This window comes from Oncorhynchus clarkii, chromosome 25 (assembly GCF_045791955.1).
Source record: "Oncorhynchus clarkii lewisi isolate Uvic-CL-2024 chromosome 25, UVic_Ocla_1.0, whole genome shotgun sequence".
Taxonomy (NCBI): Eukaryota; Metazoa; Chordata; class Actinopteri; order Salmoniformes; family Salmonidae; genus Oncorhynchus; species Oncorhynchus clarkii.
This window is the reverse complement of record NC_092171.1, coordinates 6,109,981-6,133,219: the sequence shown is the minus strand read 5'-3', so window position 1 is coordinate 6,133,219 and position 23,239 is coordinate 6,109,981. Positions and strand designations below refer to the sequence as shown.

The following is a 23,239-nucleotide window of genomic DNA, read 5'->3' as shown; positions in this document are numbered from 1 at the left end:
CGCTCCAGAGTACAGGCCTCGGTGTAACGCTCATTCCTTCAACGATAAAGGTGAATCCGACCATCACACCTGGTGAGACAAAACCGCGACTCGTCAGCGAAGAGCACTTCTTGCCAGTCCTGTCTGGTCCAGCGACAGTGGGTTTGTGCCCGTAGGTGACGTTGTTGCTGGTGATGTCTGGTGAGGACCTGCCTTACAACAGGCCTACAAGCCCTCAGTCCAGCCTCTCTCCGATTATTGCGGACAGTATGAGCACTGATGGAGGGATTGTGCGTTCCTGGTGCAACTCGGGCAGCTGTTGTTGCCATCCTGTTTACATACCCTACATTATTAATCTCATATGTATGTGTATATACTGTACTCTATATCATCTACTGCATCTTTATGTAATACATGTATCACTAGCCACTTTAACTATGCCACTTTGTTTACATACTCATCTCATATGTATATACTGCACTCAAAACCATCTACTGTATCTTGCCTATGCTGCTCTGTACCATCATTCATTCATATATCTTTATGTACATATTCTTTATCCCCTTACACTTGTGTCTATAAGGTAGTAGTTTTGTAATTGTTAGCTAGATTACTTGTTGGTTATTACTGCATTGTCGGAACTAGAAGCACAAGCATTTCGCTACACTCGCATTAACATCTACTAACCATGTGTATGTGACAAATAAAATTTGATTTGATGTTCGGATGTGCCAATCCTGTGCAGGTGTTATACGTGGTCTGCCACTACGAGGACGATCACCTGTCCGTCCTGTCTCCCTGTAGCGCTGTCTTAGGCGCCTCACAGTACGGACATTGCAATTTATTGCCCTGGCCACATCTGCAGTCCTCATGCATCCTTGCAGCATGCCTAAGGCACATTCACGCAGATGAGCAGGGACATCTTTCTTTTGGTGTTTTTTTCAGTCAGTCGAAGGCCTCTCTTCGTGTCCTAAGTTTTCAACAACTGTGACTTTAATTGCCTACCGTCTGTAAGCTGTTAGCGTCTCACCTACGCTAGAGGTTAAGGCACTAACGTCCCACCAGCACAAACATCCGGTGAAACTGCAGAGCGCTAACATTCTAAATACACCATCTGTTATAGTAAACATTATTGTAAATACATATATCTAACATCATTTAAAAGATGAACATCTTATTAATCCAGCCGCTGTGATTTCAAAAAGGCTTTACTGCGAAAGCAAACAATGCGATTTTCTGAGGACAGCTCCCCGCACACAAGTATTGCTAGCATTTTCCAACCAAGCATTAGCGTCACGAAAGTCAGAACAATAACAATAAAATAAATAGCTTACCTTTGAAGATCTTCCTCTGGTGGCAATGCCAACTGTCCTAACTACGAAGTGAATGTTCGTTTTGTTTGATGACATCTGTTTTTATAGCCTAACACGAAACATTTGTAAACTGCTTGTGTCGTGATTTCCGTCTCATTTAACTTTGGACAACGCGTTCGTGGTAATTACACACACTAAACAAACTAAAACAACCATGACTGGATAAACATTACAATCCTCTGGTTGTTACTAACACATGATGGTTCTTTTCCCAGGACGTATTGACCGAAACAAACCGATTTGAAGACACCAATCAATGACCTCATTGCGCACCAATGCTTGGACCGGTCTATCATTGATTGACTGTATTTTGGCCCAATGACCACGGATCATCTTGAAATCTAGCTTGGAAGATAGCCAATGAGCTGAGGTAAACGGCAATATGTAATGGTTATACGTTCGAAGACCAGCCTTTGTCGTGAACTCTGGCGTAAGAGAGGTTCATTCGCCATTGCAAATCCTACTTGACGGAGCCATGTTACGCATAGCAGTACATAGTCAATAGCATTTTCAGCTAGTTTATATATTTTAAATTATGGCGACTAAATCAGGAAAAGCTAAAAACAGTCTAGGTATACAGATTTAACCCAAATTATAGAGGAAATTGATAGAGAAAGCGAGACCGAGTAAATAGTAACCCTTGTTTTTTTGTTTTTATATATATATATATATATATATATATATATATATATATATATATATATATATATATATATATTGGTGTGTGTTAGAATAGAATTTATGTATTTTGTATATAGTTCTTTCCTTCAAAATGTATCACTGTACCAATTCGTCCACAGGTACATTTGGTTACATTTGTGTGGGACACCTGGGTGACTTCATGCTCAATGTCATGTAGCTTGCTCATTTTTGAAGTTATCTGTCTAAAACCTTGCTCAGCTATTGTTGCCATCTTATGTTCTTCATTCAAATCCTCCACAGCATCCTATCTGTATGTTTGGCTGTTCTTGGTCATTTGAAAGATGATGCAGCAACAATACAAAACAGAAAATGTATGTTTATTTCCTTGTATTTTCTTCTACCATATCTATTGTTATATTCTCCTACATTCACATTTCCACAATATTCAGAGTGTTTCCTTTCAAATGATACCAAGAATATGCATATCCTTGCTTCTGGGCCTGAGCTACAGGCAGTTAGATTAGGGTATGTCTTTAGGCGGAAATTGAGAAGGGGGGGTACCCCAAAGAAGTTAACAACCGTTCCACAGGTGCATGTTCATTAATTGTTTATGGTTCATTGAACAAGCATGGGAAATGGTGTTTAAACCCTTGACAATGAGTATCTGTGAAGTATCTGTGATTTTTACGAATTTGAAAGACAGGGTTCTGAAAAAGGGACGTTTCTTTTTTTGCTTAGTTTGTGGTTGGTTAGGCGGACTCTCCATCCTCTTTCCATTCCTTTTTTTTCTCTCCTATCTATTTTTCCTCTCTCTCACCCCCCCCCCCCTTTACCCCCTCCACCAAGAATGGCCTATTCCTCTCAGCTCTTGCCAGGATGCAGTGGTTTGTGTATGTTGGGAAGAGATGGGTTTGCTGGAGTTTTAAAGCTCATTAATTATCTTCCCCAGGGACATTAGTCAGCATTCTGTTGCTTGTTAGATGTTTGTTATTGGCTCACACACACAGGGACACAAACTCCCATGCACACGTTTTCTATTACCCATTTCAGACTATTGTGCTGTCAAACTACACTATGCTGGCTTTGATCAATACTGTTCCAGCAGCTAGTATAGCTGTGCTTGGCTCCGTAGTATGAAAGGGCATATGGGGTCACTTTCTTTTGGGTCATGACCTAATAACATCTCTTTATGAGCCCTGGCACCACTGGGTTAGGTTAGACCCTACACTGGACGAAGTGACCCTGAAGACTAAACAGACGCAGTTATAAATAATCAGACTTTCCAACGCCAAGCTTTTCCACTCCGTTGTCTCACTTTGGTTCTTTTGCTTAGTGTAGAATTGGTGTCCTGACTAGGGCTGTTACGGTGACCTTACCGCCACACCGGCAGTAATGAGTCTTGACCGCAGTCACATTCCACGTGACCATTGAGTCACGGTAACTAGGCTCCTCCAAAACTGTGCTTTGATGCTGTTGATGGTTAGTAGCCTACCAAACTTGCTAACGGCTAATCGATAATGGCCTGGTACTCAGTGCTCTAATAACATTTTATTGGTCACATACGCATGTTCAGCAGATGTTATTGCGGGTGTGGCAAAATGCTTGTCTTTCTAGCTCCGACAGTGCAGTAATATCTAACAATTTCACAACATGTACCCAATACACACAAATCTAAGTACAGGAATTTAATTACGAATATATAAATGTATGGACGAGCAATGTCAGGCATAGACTAAGATATAGAATACGGTATACACATATGAGATGAGGAATGCAAGATATGTAAACATTATTAAAGTGACTAGTGTTCCATTAATTAGTGGCCGGTGATTTCAAGTCTGTATATATGCAGCAGCCTCTAATGTGCTAGTGATGGCTATTTAACGGTCAGATGGCCTTGAGATAGAAGCTGTTTTTCAGTCTCTCCGTCCCAGCTTTGATGCACCTGTACTGACCTAGCCTTCTGGATGATAGTGGGTGAACAGGCAGTGGCTTGGGTGGTTGTTGTCCTTTGATCTTTTTGGCCTTCCTGTGATATCAGGTGAGGAACTTAAAGCTTTCCTCTTCTCCACTGCGGTCCCGTTGACGTGGGTAGGGGGTTGGTCCCTCTGCTGTTTTCTGAAGTCCACGATCACCTTTGTTTGTTGAGTGAGAGGTTATTTTCCTGGCACCACACTCCCAGAGCCATCCCCTCCTCCCTGATGGCTGTCTCGTCTTTGCTGGTAATCAAGCCCACTACTGTTGTCGTCTGCAAACTTGATGATTGAGTTGGAGGTGTGCTCGGCCATGGGTGAACAGGGAGTACAGGAGGGGGCTGAGCACGCACCCTTGTGGGGTTCCAGTGTTAAGGATCTGCAAAGTGGAGGTGATGTTTCCTACCTTCACCATTTGGGGAGGCCTGTCTGGAAGTCCACGACCTAGTTGCGAAGGGTGGTGTTCAGACCCAGGGCCTCAAGCTTAATAATGAACTTGCTGAGCTGTTGTCAATTAACATAATTCTTACATAGGAATTCCTCTTGTCCAGATGGGATAGGGCAGTGTGATGGTGATTGCATCATCTGTGGATCCATTGGGACGGTAAGCAAATTTAAGTGGGTCTAGGGTGCCCGCTAAGGTGACGTAATCCTTGACTAGTCTCTCCAGGCACTTCATGACAGAAGTGAGTGTTACGGGGCGATAGTAATTTAGTTCAGGTACCTTTGCTTTCTTGGGTACAGAAACAGTGGGGGCCATCTTGAAGCATGTGGGGACAGCGGACTGGGATAGGGAGAGATTGAATATGTCCGTAAACACACCAGCTAGCTGGTCTGTGCATTTTACTTTTTAAAATTGTATTTAACCTTTATTTAACTAGGCAATGCTCTGAGGATGTCTAGGGATTCTGTCAGAGCTGGCAGCCTTGCGAGGGTTAACACGTTTAAATGGCTTACTCACGCAAGCCACGGCGAAGGAGAGCCCGCATTCCATTGGTCGTGGGCTGTGTCGGTGGCACTTTGTTATCCTCAAAGCGGGTTAAGAAGGTGTTTAGTTTATCCGGAAGCAAGATGTTGGTGTCCACGATCTGGCTGGTTTTCTTTTTGTAGTCTGTGGTTGTCTGTAGACCCTGCTACAAACGCCTCGTGTCTGAGCCATTGAATTGCGACTCCACTGTCTCTACTGACATTTTGCCTGTTTGATTGCCTTGCGGAGGGAATGACTACATTGTTTGTATTCTGCAATATTCCCAGTCACCTTGCCATGGTTAAATGCGGTGGTTCGCACTTTCAGTTTTGCGCGAATGCTGTTATCTATCCACGGTTTCTGGTTAAGTTAGGTTTTAATTGTCACAGTGGGTACAACTTCAAATTCTAGGTCAGGTGAACAAAAGGACTTGAATTCCTGTATGTTGTTACAATTACACCATGAGTCGTTAATCATGAAACATCACCCTTCCCGGGGAGAGATTTATTCCTGTCTGCGCGATGAACTGAGAACGTTATTGGCTGGACCGACTCAGACAGTATATCACAAGAGAGCCATGTTTACGTGAAACAGTATGTTATAATAATCCCTGATGTCTTGCTGGAAAGAGGCCCTCGCCCTGAGCTTGTCAACTTTGTTTTCCAGAGACTGAACATCTGCGAGTAATATACTCGGAAGCGGTGGGTGGTTTGCGCGCCTCCTAAGTCGGACTAGAAGACCACTCCAAGTACCTCTCCTCCTCCGGAGTTGTTTTTGGTCGGCTTCTGGAATCAGTTCAATCACCCTGGGGGGTGTAAACAAAGGATTCGCTTCAGGAAAGTCGTAGTGCTGGTGCGTTACCGCCGCTCTGATATCCAATCGTTCTCCCCGGACCGCATGTAATAACACAACATTTTGTGGGTGAATAATGTAAGAGATATATATATATATATATATATATATAGATATATAGATAGATAGAGATCTCTCTTACATTATTCACCCACAAAATGTATATATATATATATATATAAAATACATAAAAATGTAAAAAAAATACAGCGAAGTTTCTTAAGAGCTAGAAGTGAGGCAGCCCTCTGTTGGCACGTTTTTTTTCAGCTCGTGTCCCTCTAATCACTCTGACATCAATGCAAATAAAATTGAAAATCAAATCAAACACTTCATGAGAGCCCTGGTATTCAGAGTTTTTATTTTGAATAAGATCCCCTATTGCACAACGAGAGACTGCTCCTCATAGCTTGTTGATGCATGGAATGAAGTAAGTGTTCCTATAAGCCCATGTTGCGCAACATTTCTATATGCTATGTTATTGCGTAAGAAAGTCGTTTTTTTTTTACATGGCCTCTATTAAAAAGAAGGGTCTCATCAGCTTTTTATAGGCTAGGCCTACTATTTATTTTTCAACTTTCCAAAAATATTAAGCACATTGCTTCACTTTACAACCATAGTAGCCTACCTGGCTGATATGAAAATTAACTGTGGGAAAAATGTCCTCCATTCGCTATTCAATGGCATACAGATTACATATCCTGCCCCCTTCCCTGATCCAACAGGTGCATGATAATGGCCCATTCTAAATCAAAGCAAATTTCTCACACATACTAAATAATATACAGTACCAGTAAAAAGTTTGGACACCTACTCAGTCAAGGGTTTTTATTTATTTGGACTATTTTCTACATTGTAGAATAATACTGAAGACATCAACTATGAAATAACACATTGTATCATGTCTTAACAAAGTGTTAAACAAATCAACATATATATTTTAGGTTCTTCAAAGTAGCCACCCTTGGCTCCCGAGTGGCGCAGTGGCCTAAGACGCGATCTCGGTGCAAAAGGCATCACTGCAGTACCTGATTCAAATCCAGGCTCCATCACATCCGGCCGTGATTGGGAGTCCCGTAAGGCGGCGCACATTTGTTCCAACGTCGTCCGGGTCTGCTGCTGCTACTGCCACCTCACCCTTTTATCTATTTTGCTGGTCTTTTTATATGCCTGAACTTAGAATTAAATAGGCTTCCCCAAAATAACATGGTGGCTTAGGTAGAACGTTTAATTTTAATTGATGATTTTGTGCATTTATCATAATCCCATCAGCCTGATTTGATGTATGTAGCCTAAACACGATTTAAGGAAATTGTTCTTACACAGCATGTGAATGTTTAAATCTAACCTATTGTATTGATCTGGCTAGTCACAATAATCATATAATTGTGTGCATTACTCCGTGCCAGCCGCGTTCCTATTGGTCAGTTACCGGGTCGGCTTGTAACACCAGCCACGCTATACGATAAAGGCAAAGAAAATCTGACACTGACAGAACTTTGTCAGAGCCTATGACCATACGTAGCAGCAGACCTAGACCCTGTCACATTGAAAGATCCAAGACGTCTGACAATTTCCGACCTAAGATTTTGCCTACGACGTGGAAATGTTGTCTTGGGCAGTAATATCGTGGCATATGACGGCTAATATCATAGTCTGCAAAGGCCTTTAATTAGTGTCCAGGAAAGGGCCCCTCTGTGGTTTATATTCCCTTAAAAAATGGGTATGGATTAGTTAGATCAGGGTTTCTTAAACCTTTTGACGGTGTAGAGAAATGTACATTTCCTGGAATTCTACATATTTTGCCGTGTGACCCAAAGGAAATGTGGCTTTTTCTTGAAAAATGTTGTGCAATTTTACTCATTTTGCCATGGGGGGGGGGATTTTTCTCCAGTTTTAGTTTGACTAGTAGAGAAATGTTAATATATCAGAGTGAGAGCTTCTAATCAATCAATGGGGGCACCCTGGAGGTGCCCTGCATGCCTGGTTGGAATTCGGGCCTTGATAGCTGACTAGACTAACTTAACTATAAAAAAATAAAAAACATTGTATTGTAAAACATACGACTGGATTGCAATGGTTCATAATTGTATTTTATTAGGATTGTTACATTTTAGTCACTGGCCCATTTCTCCATCAAAGTTTTGGGCTTGTAGAAACATCTTTAAATGAAAATTGCACCATATGGATAGCCCTCTCAAAGAACTGCTGGACTTTGTTGGACTATTTTAAGGTGATTTGGGTTGAAGCATTAGGTTGCTAAGAGAAGGATCTTGCTTTTATGGAGGACTGGCTTGAACACAATTTACTCTCATCATGAGCAAAAGCAATTGGTTTTCTACCCAAAGTTGCAAAGAAAATATTGTGATCCATTTTAACCTGTTGCGTCGAGCAATCCCGTATCCGGGAGCGTAATTATAGCCTCAAGCTCATTACCATAACGCAACGTTAACTATTCATGAAAATCGCAAATGAAATAAATAAATAATAATAAATATTTTGTTAACAACACTGTCATCTCAGATTTTCAAAATATGCTTTTCAACCATAGCTACACAAGCATTTGTGTAAGAGTATTGATAGCTAGCATAGCATTAAGCCTAGCATTCAGCAGGCAACATTTTCACAAAAATAAGAAAAGCATTCAAATAAAATCATTTACCTTTGAAGAACTTTGGATGTTTTCAATGAGGAGACTCTCAGTTAGATAGCAAATGTTTAGTTTTTCCAAAAATATTATTTGTGTAGGAGAAATCGCTCCGTTTTGTTCATCACGTTTGGCTAAGAAAAAAACCCGAAAATTCAGTCATTACAACGCCTAACTTTTTTCCAAATTAACTCCATAATATCGACAGAAACATGGCAAATGTTGTTTAGAATCAATCCTCAAGGTGTTTTTCACATATCTATTCGATGATAAGTCATTCGTGGCAGTTTGGTTTCTCCTCTGAAGCAAATGGTAAAATACACGCAGCTGGAGATTACGCAATAATTGCAACGGAGGACACCAAGCGGAGCACCTGGTAAATGTAGTCTCTTATGGTCAATCTTCCAATGATATGCCTACAAATACGTCACAATGCTGCAGACACCTTGGGGAAACGACAGAAAGTGTAGGCTCATTCCTTGCGCATTCACAGCCATATAAGGAGACATTGGAACAAAGCGCATTCAAAATCTGGGGCATTTCCTGTTTGAAATTTCATCTTGCCTGTAGCATCAGTTCTGTGGCACTCACAGATAATATCTTTGCAGATTTGGAAACGTCAGTGTTTTCTTTCCAAAGCTGTCAATTATATGCATAGTCGAGCATATTTTCGTGACAAAATATCTTGTTTAAAACGGGAACGTTTTTTTATCCAAAAATTAAAAGAGCGCCCCCTATATCGAAGAAGTTAATAAACAGAGACCAGCAAAATGGATAAAATGTATTTATGGTAAATAATGCAATGTCTAATTTCTCTGAACGGGGGGAAGAAACATCCAGATTCACAGTTAATGCATTAGGGTTGAAGAAGCAATACTCCAAGGTGCAGCTCCATACAACGTCAAAAATAGAGAACTGATACTGCATACTGGTTGTTGGGGTGGGATTGCTGTAGAGTGTTGACAATTTTACTGGAATCCTCATGTCTTACTCAATCGTAGGAAGAAATTTAGTCCAATTTTGGATTCTGGGTAATTAACAGGGTCAATTTGGGTGCAATCAATTAGCTTAATTTCTCAGCTCTAATTACATTTCAACAAAATAAAAAGTTTCAGGGCCTCCCGAGTGGCGCAGCGGTCTGTAAGGCTCTGCCTCGCAGTGATAGCTCCGTTACCAAAGATCCTGGTGCGATACCGGGCTGTGTCGCGACTGGGAGACCCATGAGGCAACACACAATTGCCCAGCGTTGTCCGGATTTTATTATTTATTGAACCATTTATTTAACTAGGCGAGTCAGTTAAGAACAAATTCTTATTTACAATGACGGCCGACACCGGCCAAACCCTAACCCGGTTGGCGCTGGGCCAATTGTGCGCCGTCCTATGGGACTTCCAATCACGGCCGGTTGTGATGCAGCCTGGAATCGAACCAGGGTCTGTAGTGACACCTCTAGCACTGAGCAGCAGTGCCTTAGACCGCTGCGCCACTCGGGAAGGGTTTGGCCGGCCGGGATGTCCTTATCCCATCGCACGCTAGCAACTTCGGCGGGCTGGGCGCATGCACGCTGACACGGCCGGCAGGGTTACGGTGTTTCCTCTGACACATTGGTCACATTGGTAAAATGACATGACTCAAAAGGCAGCATAGGATGGAAACAACAATTAAGTGTGTGTTTGTGGTTCTAGGTCACGCAGAGAACAAGGAGCAGTACATCGACGTGCTGGAGAACCTGGGGAACAGTCACCTGACCCAGGACAACAACGAGGTGTCCACTGGGTTCCTGAACCTGGCTGTCTTCACCAGGGAGGTCACCGCACTCTTCAAGAACCTGGTGAGAGTAGGGGGGAGACTTTGGGAGGGATAGGGTGCACGTTTGAGGGAAGACTTTTGGGAGGTGGAGGAGAGAAGAAATAGGTGCAAGACGTCAAGAGTTTTGAGTGATGGAGGAGAAACATTTTTAGGGGATGGGGCTTAGAGTCTGGGAAAGGTAAGGCACTTTGGAAATGGATTAGAGACACTTTGGGAATGGGTAGGTAATGAGTGGGGTGTGTAGGGTAGGGAGAGGTGTGGGAATAACTTTTTTGTATCTGGGGGAGGGGCAATGGCTGCAGAGTTTGGAGTGATGGGTGTTAATGGTGTTGAGAGGGGGAAGAGGAGTGTATAGCTAAGAGGAAACAATGCTTTTGAGAAGAGACAGATTTGATTTTTTTTTTATTGGATGTGGGTGTTGACAGAACAGGTGTGGTAAAGTTGGGCTGTATTCATTAGTTGGCCACTGTTGCAAAACTATTATTCCAAACGGAAAACATGTTACAACGAAAACGGGAGTTTCTATTGGACAAATTCAGGTATGTACATCACTGTTTCTACGGTTTGGTTCCTAGTGAGTATACCCCTGGGTGACGTTCTAGAGGTGACAATAGGCTGTTGCTAACACCATTGCAGTATTCAGTCAGATCATAAACATTTGAAGTTGAGCGCCAATGACCTAAGGTAGATGTACAAATATTCACTGAGTGTACAAAACATTAGGAACACCTTCCTAATATTGAGTTGTACCCCCTTTTGCCCTCAGAACAGCCTCAATTCGCCAGGGCATGGGGCGCTCTACAAGGAGTCAAATCACAATTTTATTGGTCACATACACATATTTAGCAGATGTTATTGCGGGTGTAGCGAAATGCTTGTGTTCCTAGCTCCAACATTGCAGTAGGATCTAACAATACACTCATCTAAAAGTAAAATAATGTAATTAGGAAATATTAGGACGAACAATGTTGGAGTGGTATTGACTAAAATAAAGTATAGTAGAATACAGTATATAGATATGAGATCAGTAAAGCAGTATGTAGACATGAATAATCAAACACTTGTCACTTTAATAAAGTGGCCAGTGATTCCGTAAACGTTTGGAGTTTAGCGCCATCAATGATCTAAGGCAGCTGTACAAATATGCACTGAGTGTACAAAAGCGTTCCACACGGATGCTGGCCCATGTTGACTCCTTTGTGTGTGTGGACTGTTCTTGATACACACAAACTGTTGAGCGTGAAAAGCCCATCAGCGTTGTAGTTCTTGACACAGCCAAACTGGTGCGTCTGGCACCCGCTACCATACCCTGTTCAAAGGCACTTAAACATTTTGTCTTGCCCATTCACCCTCTGAATGGCAATTCATACACAATCAATGTCTCACGGCTTAAAACTCCTTCTTTTAACCTGTCTCCTCCCCTTCATCTACACTGATTTTGAAGTGGATTTAACAGGTGACATCAATAAGGGATCTTAGCTCTCACCTGGATTCACCTGGTCAGTCTGTCATGGAAAGAACAGGTGTTTTGTACACTCTTGTGTAGAATAATCCTAATCTGTCATTGTCTGGTTATGTGAACTTAATCTATTTCTGATGTAAATCTTCTCCATCACACAACATATAGGACTTCATGTCTGCAGCTCTACACATGAATAGTGCTGAGTGGTCCTACCGCCATCACTAAGCTGTGACTTAACCAAGCCATGAGCTCATTAATCGTGTGCCCGCGCTCATGCGTGGTCCGAGGGGTTATTTATGAATGAGTTGCAGTGTGGTTACAGCTGGAGGGTCAAAGGGCCCCTGTTGAGGGAGAGGGATGAGGAAAGACCCCGTTCTTGTCGCAGCAGTATGCTTGAAGGGGTGAGTTGTGTGTGCATGCATTGTGTTGGGTGGGATACAACAGCTGCAGGAGAGCACCTCTTCACCCCCCCCGAGAACTGGAACCCCCCCTACTGATAGTCATGTTAATTCATCCCAGACCTTCGTGTGTTGGGAGTGGACAAGGCAACTCCTCCTTTCTCCCCCCCAGCTGTCAAAGTCCCCCTCAGGACCTTGAGGAAGTGCTAGAGGAAACTGAGGAAACTAATCCAAAACACTACCACTGCTTGATTTAGGGGCTTTAACAGTAAACTGTGTGTGTGTGTCTGAGTGCGTGCTCTGAAGAGGGTTGTTTCACTGTTACACAGAACACAGGGCCTTCTTTCCATTTCTTCAATTCTCAGAAGGAAATCAAAACAAAGACAACTTCAAGTTCAAGTTTGCATCAATTTCTCAAGGTGAACCCAAGTGTGAACTCAGAAGGGGGAAATGGTTGTCTTTTTTATTTACCTACAGAGCTGCTTCAGTACAGGAGATGTTTTTGCACTGAACTAGGGTTGCAAAATTCTGGGAACCTTTACAAAAGTCCCATGTTTTGCTAAAAGTCTGGTTAGAGGTTTCCAGATTTCCTCCTTCCAACTGGGATTTCTAGAAAACCTGGGCATTTTGGGAAGGTTCCTGGAATTTTGCCACCCTACACTGAGCAGTCAGTTAATCAGTACGATCTACAAAATGGGTCAGATGTTTTGATTCTCCATTGGCGTGTCATCAGCATGTATTACACTGAACAAGAATATAACCGCAACGAGTTACGGTCATATTTTGATTTTATTTGTTGTCCTGTGTTTTACCAGGTATGTTGACTGAGAACCTTCTCATTTACAGCAACAACCTTGGGAATAGTTACAGGGGACGAATGAGCCAATTGGAAGCTGGGGATGATATGAAGGCCAGAATGGGAATTTAGCCCGGACATCGGGGTTAACACTCCTACGATTACAATGCCATGGGATCTTTAGTGACCACAGAGTTAGGACACCCGTTTAACGTCCCATCCGAAAGGCCACACCCTACACAGGGCAATGTCCCCAATCACTGCCGTGGGATTGGGATATTTTAATTTTTTTAGACCAGAGGAAAGAGTGCCTCCTACTGGCCCTCCAGCACCACTTTCAGCAGAATCTGGTCTCCCATCCAGGGACCGACCAGGACCAACCCTGCTTAGCTTCATTAGCAAGCCAGCAGTGGGATGCAGGGTGGTATGCTGCTGGAAATTAGTAAATTGAAATAAATTCATTTGGCCCTAATCTATGGATTTCACATGACTGGAAATTCCAATATGCATATGTTCACCACAGATACCTTAAAAAAAAAAAAAGTAGGGGCGTGGATCGGAGAAGTAGTCCTTATCTGGTGTGACCACCATTTACCTCATGCAGCGCGACAGATCTCCTTCACATAGAGTTGATCAGGCTGTTGATTGTGGAATGTTGTCCCACTCCTCTTCAATGACTGCAAAGCTGATGGATATTGGCTGGAACTGCAACACACTGTCAATCCAGAGCATCCCAAACATGCTCTTTGGTGACATGTCTGGTGATTATGCAGGCCATGGAAGACCTGGGACATTTTCAGCTTCCAGGAATTGTGTACAGATCCTTGCGACATGGGGCTGTGCATTATCATGATAAAACATGAGGTGATGGCAGTGGATGAATGGCACGACAATGGCTTCAGGATCTTGTCACAGTATTTCTGTGTATTCAAATTGCGATTTGATAAAATACAATTGTGTTCATTTTCCGTAGCTTATGCCTGCCCATACCATAACCTCGCCACCATGGGGCATGCATTGACATCAGCAAACCACCTGCCCACACAACGTCATAAACACTGTCTGCTAGTTGAAACCGGTATTGATCCGTGAAGAGCACACTTCAGCGTGCCAGTGGCCATGGAAGTTGAGCATTTGCCCACTGAAGTCAGTTACGATGCCGAACTGCAGTCAGGTCAAGACCCTGGTGAGGACAACGAGCACGCAGATAAACTTCCATGAGACAGTTTGACAGAAATTCTATGGTTGTGCAAACCCACAGTTTCATCAGCTGTCTGGGTGGCTGATCTCAGACGATCCTGCAGGTGAAGAAGCAGGAATGTGGTCCTGGGCTTGTGGGGGGTCGTTACATGTGGTTGCGAGGCCAGTTGGACGAAATGCCAAATTCTCTAAAACGTTGGAGGCAGCTAATTAATGGTAGAGAAATTAACATTCAATTCTCTGGCAACAGCTCTGGTGGACATTCCTGTAGTTAAGCAAGCCAATTGCACGATCCCTCAACTTGAGACATCTGTGGCATTGTGTTGTGACAAAATTGTGTTGTGGCATTGTTGTGATGGATTACCTTGGCAAAGGAGAAATGCTCACTAACATGGATGTAAATATATTTGTGCACAACATTTGATCTCTTATTTCAGCTCATGAAACATGGGACCAACACTTTACATGTTGCCTTTCTATTTTGTTCAATGTAGTTTTGCAAGAAGAGCTTAAATGGATACAGACCTCCTCTAAAATTGATCAACTGTTTTGAGGTCTTCCTATTAAAACAATGTTGCTTGTTTTCCGGCAGAGTAGAAAACAGCGTTTTGAATCGCTCTATTTTAGGGATACTATGGTGCAGTTGCCCTTGTCTTATTAATATGCATCGTTTTAATTTTTTTTATCACGTGTTGGTCATCGTTGTGTGTCCTGCCCTTGTAACTCATTGATGCATACTGTGGATAAAACAATTTCCCAAATTGGAATTAATAAAGTAATACTCTCTACTCTATAGAGGTACTGTACTATGATACCAGAAGTGGATGGGGTAGGAAGTTTGTGTGTGTGTGTGTGTGAGAACAGGAATAGACCCTGTGTTGGTCCCAAGCCAAGTCTGCACCATGATAAGAGTGAGGGAGGGGATTGCAGGGCGCCATGTCCTTCCTGGGTGGTGGTGTTTATATTACAGTGCCTTGCGAAAGTATTCGGCCCCCTTGAACTTTGCGACCTTTTGCCACATTTCAGGCTTCAAACAAAGATATAAAACTGTATTTTTTTGTGAAGAATAAACAACAAGTGGGACACAATCATGAAGTGGAACGACATTTATTGGATATTTCAAACTTTTTTAACAAATCAAAAACTGAAAAATTGGGCGTGCAAAATTATTCAGCCCCCTTAAGTTAATACTTTGTAGCGCCACCTTTTGCTGCGATTACAGCTGTAAGTCGCTTGGGGTATGTCTCTATCAGTTTTGCACATCGAGAGACTGAATTTTTTTCCCATTCCTCCTTGCAAAACAGCTCGAGCTCAGTGAGGTTGGATGGAGAGCATTTGTGAACAGCAGTTTTCAGTTCTTTCCACAGATTCTCGATTGGTTTCAGGTCTGGACTTTGACTTGGCCATTCTAACACCTGGATATGTTTATTTTTGAACCATTCCATTGTAGATTTTGCTTTATGTTTTGGATCATTGTCTTGTTGGAAGACAAATCTCTGTCCCAGTCTCAGGTCTTTTGCAGACTCCATCCGGTTTTCTTCCAGAATGGTCCTGTATTTGGCTCCATCCATCTTCCAATCAATTTTAACCATCTTCCCTGTCCCTGCTGAAGAAAAGCAGGCCCAAACCATGATGCTGCCACTACCATGTTTGACAGTGGGGATGGTGTGTTCAGCTGTGTTGCTTTTACGCCAAACATAAAGTTTTGCATTGTTGCCAAAAGTTCAATTTTGGTTTCATCTGACCAGAGCACGTTCTTCCACATGTTTGGTGTGTCTCCCAGGTGGCTTGTGGCAAACTTTAAACAACACTTTTATGGATATCTTTAAGAAATGGCTTTCTTCTTGCCACTCTTCCATAAAGGCCAGATTTGTGCAATATACGACTGATTGTTGTCCTATGGACAGAGTCTCCCACCTCAGCTGTAGATCTCTGCAGTTCATCCAGAGTGATCATGGGCCTCTTGGCTGCATCTCTGATCAGTCTTCTCCTTGTATGAGCTGAAAGTTTAGAGGGACGGCCAGGTCTTGGTAGATTTGCAGTGGTCTGATACTCCTTCCATTTCAATATTATCGCTTGCACAGTGCTCCTTGGGATGTTTAAAGCTTGGGAAATCTTTTTGTATCCAAATCCGGCTTTAAACTTCTTCACAACAGTATCTCGGACCTGCCTGGTGTGTTCCTTGTTCTTCATGATGCTCTCTGCGCTTTTAACGGACCTCTGAGACTATCACAGTGCAGGTGCATTTATACGGAGACTTGATTACACACAGGTGGATTGTATTTATCATCATTAGTCATTTAGGTCAACATTGGATCATTCAGAGATCCTCACTGAACTTCTGGAGAGAGTTTGCTGCACTGAAAGTAAAGGGGCTGAATAATTTTGCACGCCCAATTTTTCAGTTTTTGATTTGTTCAAAAAGTTTGAAATATCCAATAAATGTCGTTCCACTTCATGATTGTGTCCCACTTGTTGTTGATTCTTCACAAAAAAATACAGTTTTATATCTTTATGTTTGAAGCCTGAAATGTGGCAAAAGGTCGCAAAGTTCAAGGGGGCCGAATACTTTCGCAAGGCACTGTATGTTTCAACCCCTTAAAGAGCAGAGCTTTCATGTGTATGGTGTACATTTTAGGACACGTCCTTGTTCCTGGGTTAGGGTTCAGGTATCGGCCTGTAAAGAGCAGAGGTGGAGGAGGACCGGACTGACGGACTTTACGACAACTTTGATCTGTACGGTGTATGTTTTCGGACATTCATCTGTTGTGGATGTCCTAACATGTGCACCGTTAATCTGTAGTCCAATTCGATGCACGACGGGAAGGATCTTGGCATAAGTAACCAGAACACAGTATGCAATCCACTTATTCCGTCTGAGTCTCATTTGATTTGGTTGTTGTGGTGCACCCGGAGCCATCCCATCCCTTGAAAATGTGACTCAATTAAAAAAAAACTGGAACAACATATGACCCAAAGGAACCAATACAGGTTTTTTGTTATTTCATCATTGTAAATCAAAAATGGGTGTCTGTGTAACTATGTGACTCATTTGTTTCTGTCTTCCAGGTCCAGAACCTGAACAACATAATCTCCTTCCCCCTGGAGAACATCCTGAAGAGTGAGCTCAGAGACAGCAGACTGGTGAGTAACTAGGGTTGTAAGATTCCAGTAACTTTCACAATATTGCCTTGGTTTTCCAGAAAGCCCGGTTGGTAGGGTCCCCGAATTTCCTGCATATCCCCTCCTTATTCCAGGAATCTTCCAATTGGGAATTTTGGGAAAGTTTTGGGAATTTTGCCACCCTGCGATTTAGCTCTACTGTCGTGCACAAAACTGTAAGACTTCTGTGTAACCTATTGTGCACTAACTCTCCTGCCTCCCCACAGTCTGTGTCTGTAAAGTCAGCGAGAGATACACCTCCCCTAAGAGTAAACCACAACCCTGCAAAACATCCGCTCTGTGTACTTACTACTGCCTCGTGCCATTTTATGACCAACACCCATATTGTGTTGGGTGTCACAAATTAGTGACAGCTTTTTAAAACTTGCATCCCATCGGATGAGCAATTCTTCATTCAATATGTCAGTCTTATCTGTACCATAAATTGTTTGTTTTTTTAAACACATGCATAAATATGGTCAGGAGTTTTTCCTGACCATGTGACTCCACCGGGAGAAACTGGGCCACTGTTTTATATAGGCTTAGACTATTACTAATAGGACCTGGAGATTTACCTGGTCAGGAAAACCCCTGGCCCTACATAATGAATCCTTCACCGGCAGTAGATATTATTGTAAATCCCCTTTGTTGAAGAGTTGTAAAGGGAGTGACTGAGGCCTCCTGTGCAGTGTCCTGTGAATGTCCACAGTTTAGATGATATACAGTAGACTAGAGGCCATGTTTATTTGATATGTCTGGAGCGGATGGCAAGCTGGTCATAACCATCTTTTTCGTCTTCTTTAGGAGCTGAAGAAACAGTTGGAGAAGAGCTGGAAGGACTATGACATCAAAGTGTAAGTTGATGGTGATTATAAGGACTTTAGCCTATTATTTTTATGGTCCATCTCTCAGAAGGTTATATGCAGTACCAGTCAGAGGTTTGGACACACCTACTCATTCAAGGGTTTTCCTTTATTTGTGTTATTGTAGAATAATAGTGAAGACATCAAAACTGAAATAAAACATGGAATCATGTAGTAACCAAAAAGTGTTAAACAAATCAACATATTTTAGATTCTTCAGTAGCCACCCATTGCTAGATGCCAGCTTTGCACAATCTTGGCATTCTCTCAACCAAGCTTCATGAGGAATGCTTTCCCAACAGTCTTGAAGGAGTTCCCCCATATGCTGAGCACTTTTTAAAGTTTGTTTTTTTTAAACCCTTTTTTCTCCCCAATTTCGTGGTATCCAATTGGTAGTAGTTCCAGTCTTGTCTCATCACTGCAACTCCCGCATAGACTCGGGAGAGTCCTCCGAAACACAACACAACAGCTTCTTGACACAATGCACATCCAACCCGGAAGCCAGTCGCACCAATGTGTCGGAGGAAACACCGTACACCTGCCGACCTGGTCAGTGTGTACTGTGCCCGGCCCGACACAGGAGTCGCTAGTACGCGATGAGACAAGGATATCCCTGCCGGCCAAACACTCCCTAACCCGGACGACCCTGGGCCAATTGTGCGCAACCCCATGGGCATCCCGGTCGTGGCCGGCTGCGACAAAGCCTGGGCTCAAACCCAGAATCTCTGGTGGCACAATGCAGTGCCTTAGACCACTGCGCCACCCGGGAGGCGCTGCACAATTGTTGGCTGCTTTTCCTTCACTCTGCGGTCCAACTCATCCCAAACCATCTCAATTGGGTTGAGGTTGGATGATTGTGGAGGCCAGGTCGTCTGATGCAGCACTCCATCACTCTCCTTCTTGGTCAGATAGCCCTAACACAGCCTGAAGGTGTGTTGGGTCATTGTCCTGTTGAAAAACAAATGATAGTCCCACTAAGCAAAACCCAGATGGGATGGTGTATCGCTGCAGAATGCTGTGGTAGCCATGCTGGTTAAGTGTGCCTTGAATTCTAAATAAATCAGGGTCGCCAACAAAGCACCCCCACACAGTAACACCACTTCTATTTTTCACAGTGGGAACCACACATGCGGAGACCATCCGTTCACCTACTCTGCGTCTCACAAAGACATGGCGGTTGGAAACAGAAATCTCAAATTTGCACTCATCAGACCAAAGGACAGATTTCCACCAGTCTAATGTCCATTGCTCGTGTTTCTTGGCCCAAGCAAGTCTCTTCGTCTTATCGGTGTCCTTTTAGTAGTGGTTCCTTTGCAATTTGGCCATGAAGGCCTGAGTCTCCTCTGAACAGTTGATGTTGAGATGTGTCTGTTACTTGACCTCTGTGAAGCATTTATTTGGGCTGCAATTTCTGAGCCTGGTAACTCTAATTAACTTATCCTCTGCAGCAGAGGTAACTCTGGGTCTTCCTTTCCTGTGGCGGTCCTCATGAGAGCCAGTTTCATCATAACACTTGATGGTTTTTGCGACTTCACTTGAAGAAACTTTTAAAAAGTTCTTTAAATTTTCCATATTGACTGACCGTCATGTCCTAAAGTAATGATGGACTTCTCTTTGCTCATTTGAGCTGTTCTTGACATAATTCGGACTTGGTCTTTTTACCAAATAATCTTCTGTCTACCACTCCTACCTTGTCACAACACAACTGATTGGCTCAAAAGTATTAAGAAAGAAAGAAAAATTCCACAAAGTAACTTTTAACAAGGCACACCAAGAGTGTGCAAAGCTAAGGCAAAGGGTGGCTACTTTGAAGAATATAAAATATATTTGGATTTGTTTAAGTTTTTTGGTTTCTACATGATTCCATGTGTTATTTCATAGTTGATGTCTTCACTATTATTCTACAATGTGGAAAATAGTAAAAATAAAGAAACCCTGGAATGAATAGGTGTGTCTAAACTTGTGTGAGTGGTATTTATACACATCCAATAATGTTCAATTGCTGAGGCATGGCACTTTCCAATCTACATTTGAGCTCAGACATTACAGCATTGGTCTAAAATTGCATGTTGGCTAAAAATATGTGAAGGGGGCTTCACCTCCACAAAAAAAGGGAGTGTGTTACAGAAATAGGATGTGTAAAAGGGCAAAGATTAGGACCATAAATACCTGCTGACCGTATCATGTAAATCCACCCCATATTTCTTTAATTCTCTCACAAACACGCACACACTTTCTCATGCGCTGTCTCTGGTCTCCTCAGCAGCTGTTTTGTCTGCCCTGCTGCATTTTCTAACGCTATTTTGTTTTCATTAAGGGTATCCATACATGTCTCTCAAACTCTCTCTCTCTCTCTCTCTCTCTCTCTCTCTCTCTCTCTCTCTCTCTCTCTCAGTGGGAAACTGGAGAAGGAGAGGAGGGAGAAGAGTCGGCAGCTGGGCCTGACCAAGACTGAGGGACACAACGTGACGGAGGACATGGAGCGAGAGAGGAGGACCTTCCAGCTGCAGATGTGTGAGGTGGGGGCTTGGAGCTGAGACTAGACAGGAAACACACACACACACACACTAGGGATGGGCACGGCTAATCAGATAGCCGAACGGACCTTAGTACTCGATTACTTGTGTGTTTGTGTGTGCATTTTTTTTGTAGGCCCATTTAAAAAAGCTTTTCTATACATTTTATCCTTGTGACGCTGTTACCTACAAGGATAAACCATGGCTTTTGAAATAATTTAATAAAATGCTATTTTGTCCACTTCAAATAGCAATTACAGGCGCGCACCTAACGGACTTTCACAATACCTGACACAGACCAATGCAAAACACTCACCAGATAACTTTTTTGCATTTGTATCAGAATCAGTTTTATCATGGTGAAAATGACTTATTTTTAGTTGATTAGGGCCCTAGATCTGTGCATAAAGACAAATTCTCCCCCGAACAGCACAGCTTGGATCAAGGTGGGGGTGGCAAACCATGTAAAATAGGGAGCACAGATTGGAATCAGTACCATTGGAATCGGACTCCAAAGCTAAGCTCAGTTAAGGTTGTAGCTCACAGTTACACTTTACGAGCGTAGGGAAATTTGTTGCACACTCTTGTCAGGTCAGCTGCTGGGATGGATGGAGGAGAGAAGAAGAGGGGAATTATTCCCCTTCCTCCAAGGCTCTCGCCTGGGTCCTATTCATCAGGGCACGCAACAGAAAAATATTTCTTATAGGATAAATCGAGGTTGTACGTCGCTGTTTGTCTTTTTTTTTCGTTTGTTGCCTAATGAACATGATCCAGCACAGCCGCAGACAGATGGCTTTAAACAAGTCTTTATGGAGCAGAGGCGAAGCAGACTGAAGTCATTCCTTCCACAAGCAGCAGCGAGTTCCTACAGCTGGCTCCAAAGGCTTTTTCCGACCTTTTTTTAATTTTTTTTTATTTTTTAAAGCAACAGACTTCAAACAGTTAAAATGGATCAGGGAAAAAAACACGCCCTGAAATGGTTCTGTTATTTCATGTTCGGGCTAAGTCCTGAAAACCATACCGTCTTCGACAAAATACTTATTTATATTAAGGTCCAGCATTTTTGCTGACCATGACGTGACAATGAAGGCCAGGACCTTTTCCTAGTCAGGTCACAACGGGTCAGGAAAAACTCCAGGCCCTATTCAAATGTACACTAAACCAGGATTTAAGAATGACTGATTTGAATCTGTGAAATGACGCACAACTTAATTGTGGTCTATAACCACTGACGGTTTCTGAACCGAAACCTAAGCTCTGTAACCATGGTTACCAACGCTACATCCTCTGGTTTGTCCAGTATTTGCTAAAGATCCAGGAACTGAAGGTGCGCCAGGGTCCAGACCTGCTCCAGAGTCTCATCAAGTACTTCCAGGCCCAGCTCAAGTAAGTTCTCCTTCTATGCTGCATTCATGCCCTTTTCACACTTTTGAGCCAAACCAAGTTGAGCTGGACTGCATTTTGCCCCGGTTATAGTCTATTATATAATTAGTGGAACTGTGCTTGAGAGGATAAAATGTGTAAACGAAAATATCAGAGCCAGTTTGGCATGGAAGTATCAAAGTGACTTATGGTAAAGCATATGGCTTTTATATGCATCCTACTGTTGAGTTTCCCAGCTTCTACACAGAGAGAGTAGCACCACCGCAAAGGGTTTTACGTCAGGAATGTTACTGTGGCTTCTGGTGTAAAATGTTGTGGCTGTTCAGTTTTTGTCTTCCTTTTACGAGCTGTTGCCACGGTACCTAACTATTTGTTGCAAATGTAGTGTTTGTTCGACTCGGGTATGCTAGGGAGCTCTTTATAACCTGCGTGCGTGTTTGGGATCATGTACCTGAGTGTTAAGGCGTTGTCTCAGTTTCTTCCAGGACGGCTTGAAAGCTGCCGAGAACCTTAGTCCTTTTGTGGAGAAGCTGGCGTCATCTGTCCACACGGTAATTTGTGTTTTGTCTACTTGTCTGTCGATCTGTTTGTCAGTCAGTTTCGCCTTCCTGTATGAGAGGATTTAAGTGGAATGTTACTACCTTTTTTGTCTACTTCAGTCAGTCTCTCCATCCACAAGAGAGGATTTAACTGGAATGTCCACAAGCCTGTCGAGGGCCAGTCATTGAAAAAAATAACTACTGACACATTTCCCAGTATGTTGACTAGTAATTCTGTTTCTATTCCCTCACCTTTTGTTTTGAATGTGCCATCTTATCTAGAATGTAAGTCAGTCACCACAGATTTACTGTCTGGGTCAAAGGTCAGATTCTATTCTAACTGCTGACCTGCTTTCTGAAGCTAAGTTTAGTAAATAGTGTTCTGGAACTATGATACGAGAACCATGTCTTCTCTACCATGTGACTACCTTAGAAATATAATCTAGATTACATTTCTATGGTGACTACCATTATACTACTGCTTGTACAGGTGGTTGTTTTGGCAGTTAAGCTGTCGGAAGTTTGAAATATTTAAAACTTAGTCATAGCCATGGAACTGCATCTAACCACTGATTTAGTGGAAGGTAGGTTTTAGTGATAATCTCAGTGTGTGTCTAGCAGGCTGTCTGACGCTCACGCAAGCACATTCACAAACAACCCCCCACAGACTTCCAACTGCCT

At 42.8% G+C, this 23,239-nt stretch overlaps 1 protein-coding gene across 1 annotated transcript in view; it reads left to right on the top strand.

Moving 5' to 3' along the window:
- Nucleotides 1-23,239, top strand: part of LOC139383674 (ArfGAP with SH3 domain, ankyrin repeat and PH domain 3) — a 51,557-nt gene that overhangs the window by 7,284 nt on the left and 21,034 nt on the right. The window contains exons 3-8 of the mRNA XM_071128208.1: nt 10,116-10,261; nt 17,165-17,239; nt 18,062-18,111; nt 20,516-20,639; nt 21,937-22,022; nt 22,495-22,570. Coding sequence (XP_070984309.1) covers nt 10,116-10,261; nt 17,165-17,239; nt 18,062-18,111; nt 20,516-20,639; nt 21,937-22,022; nt 22,495-22,570 — 557 coding nt within the window. The remainder of the gene's footprint in view (nt 1-10,115; nt 10,262-17,164; nt 17,240-18,061; nt 18,112-20,515; nt 20,640-21,936; nt 22,023-22,494; nt 22,571-23,239) is intronic.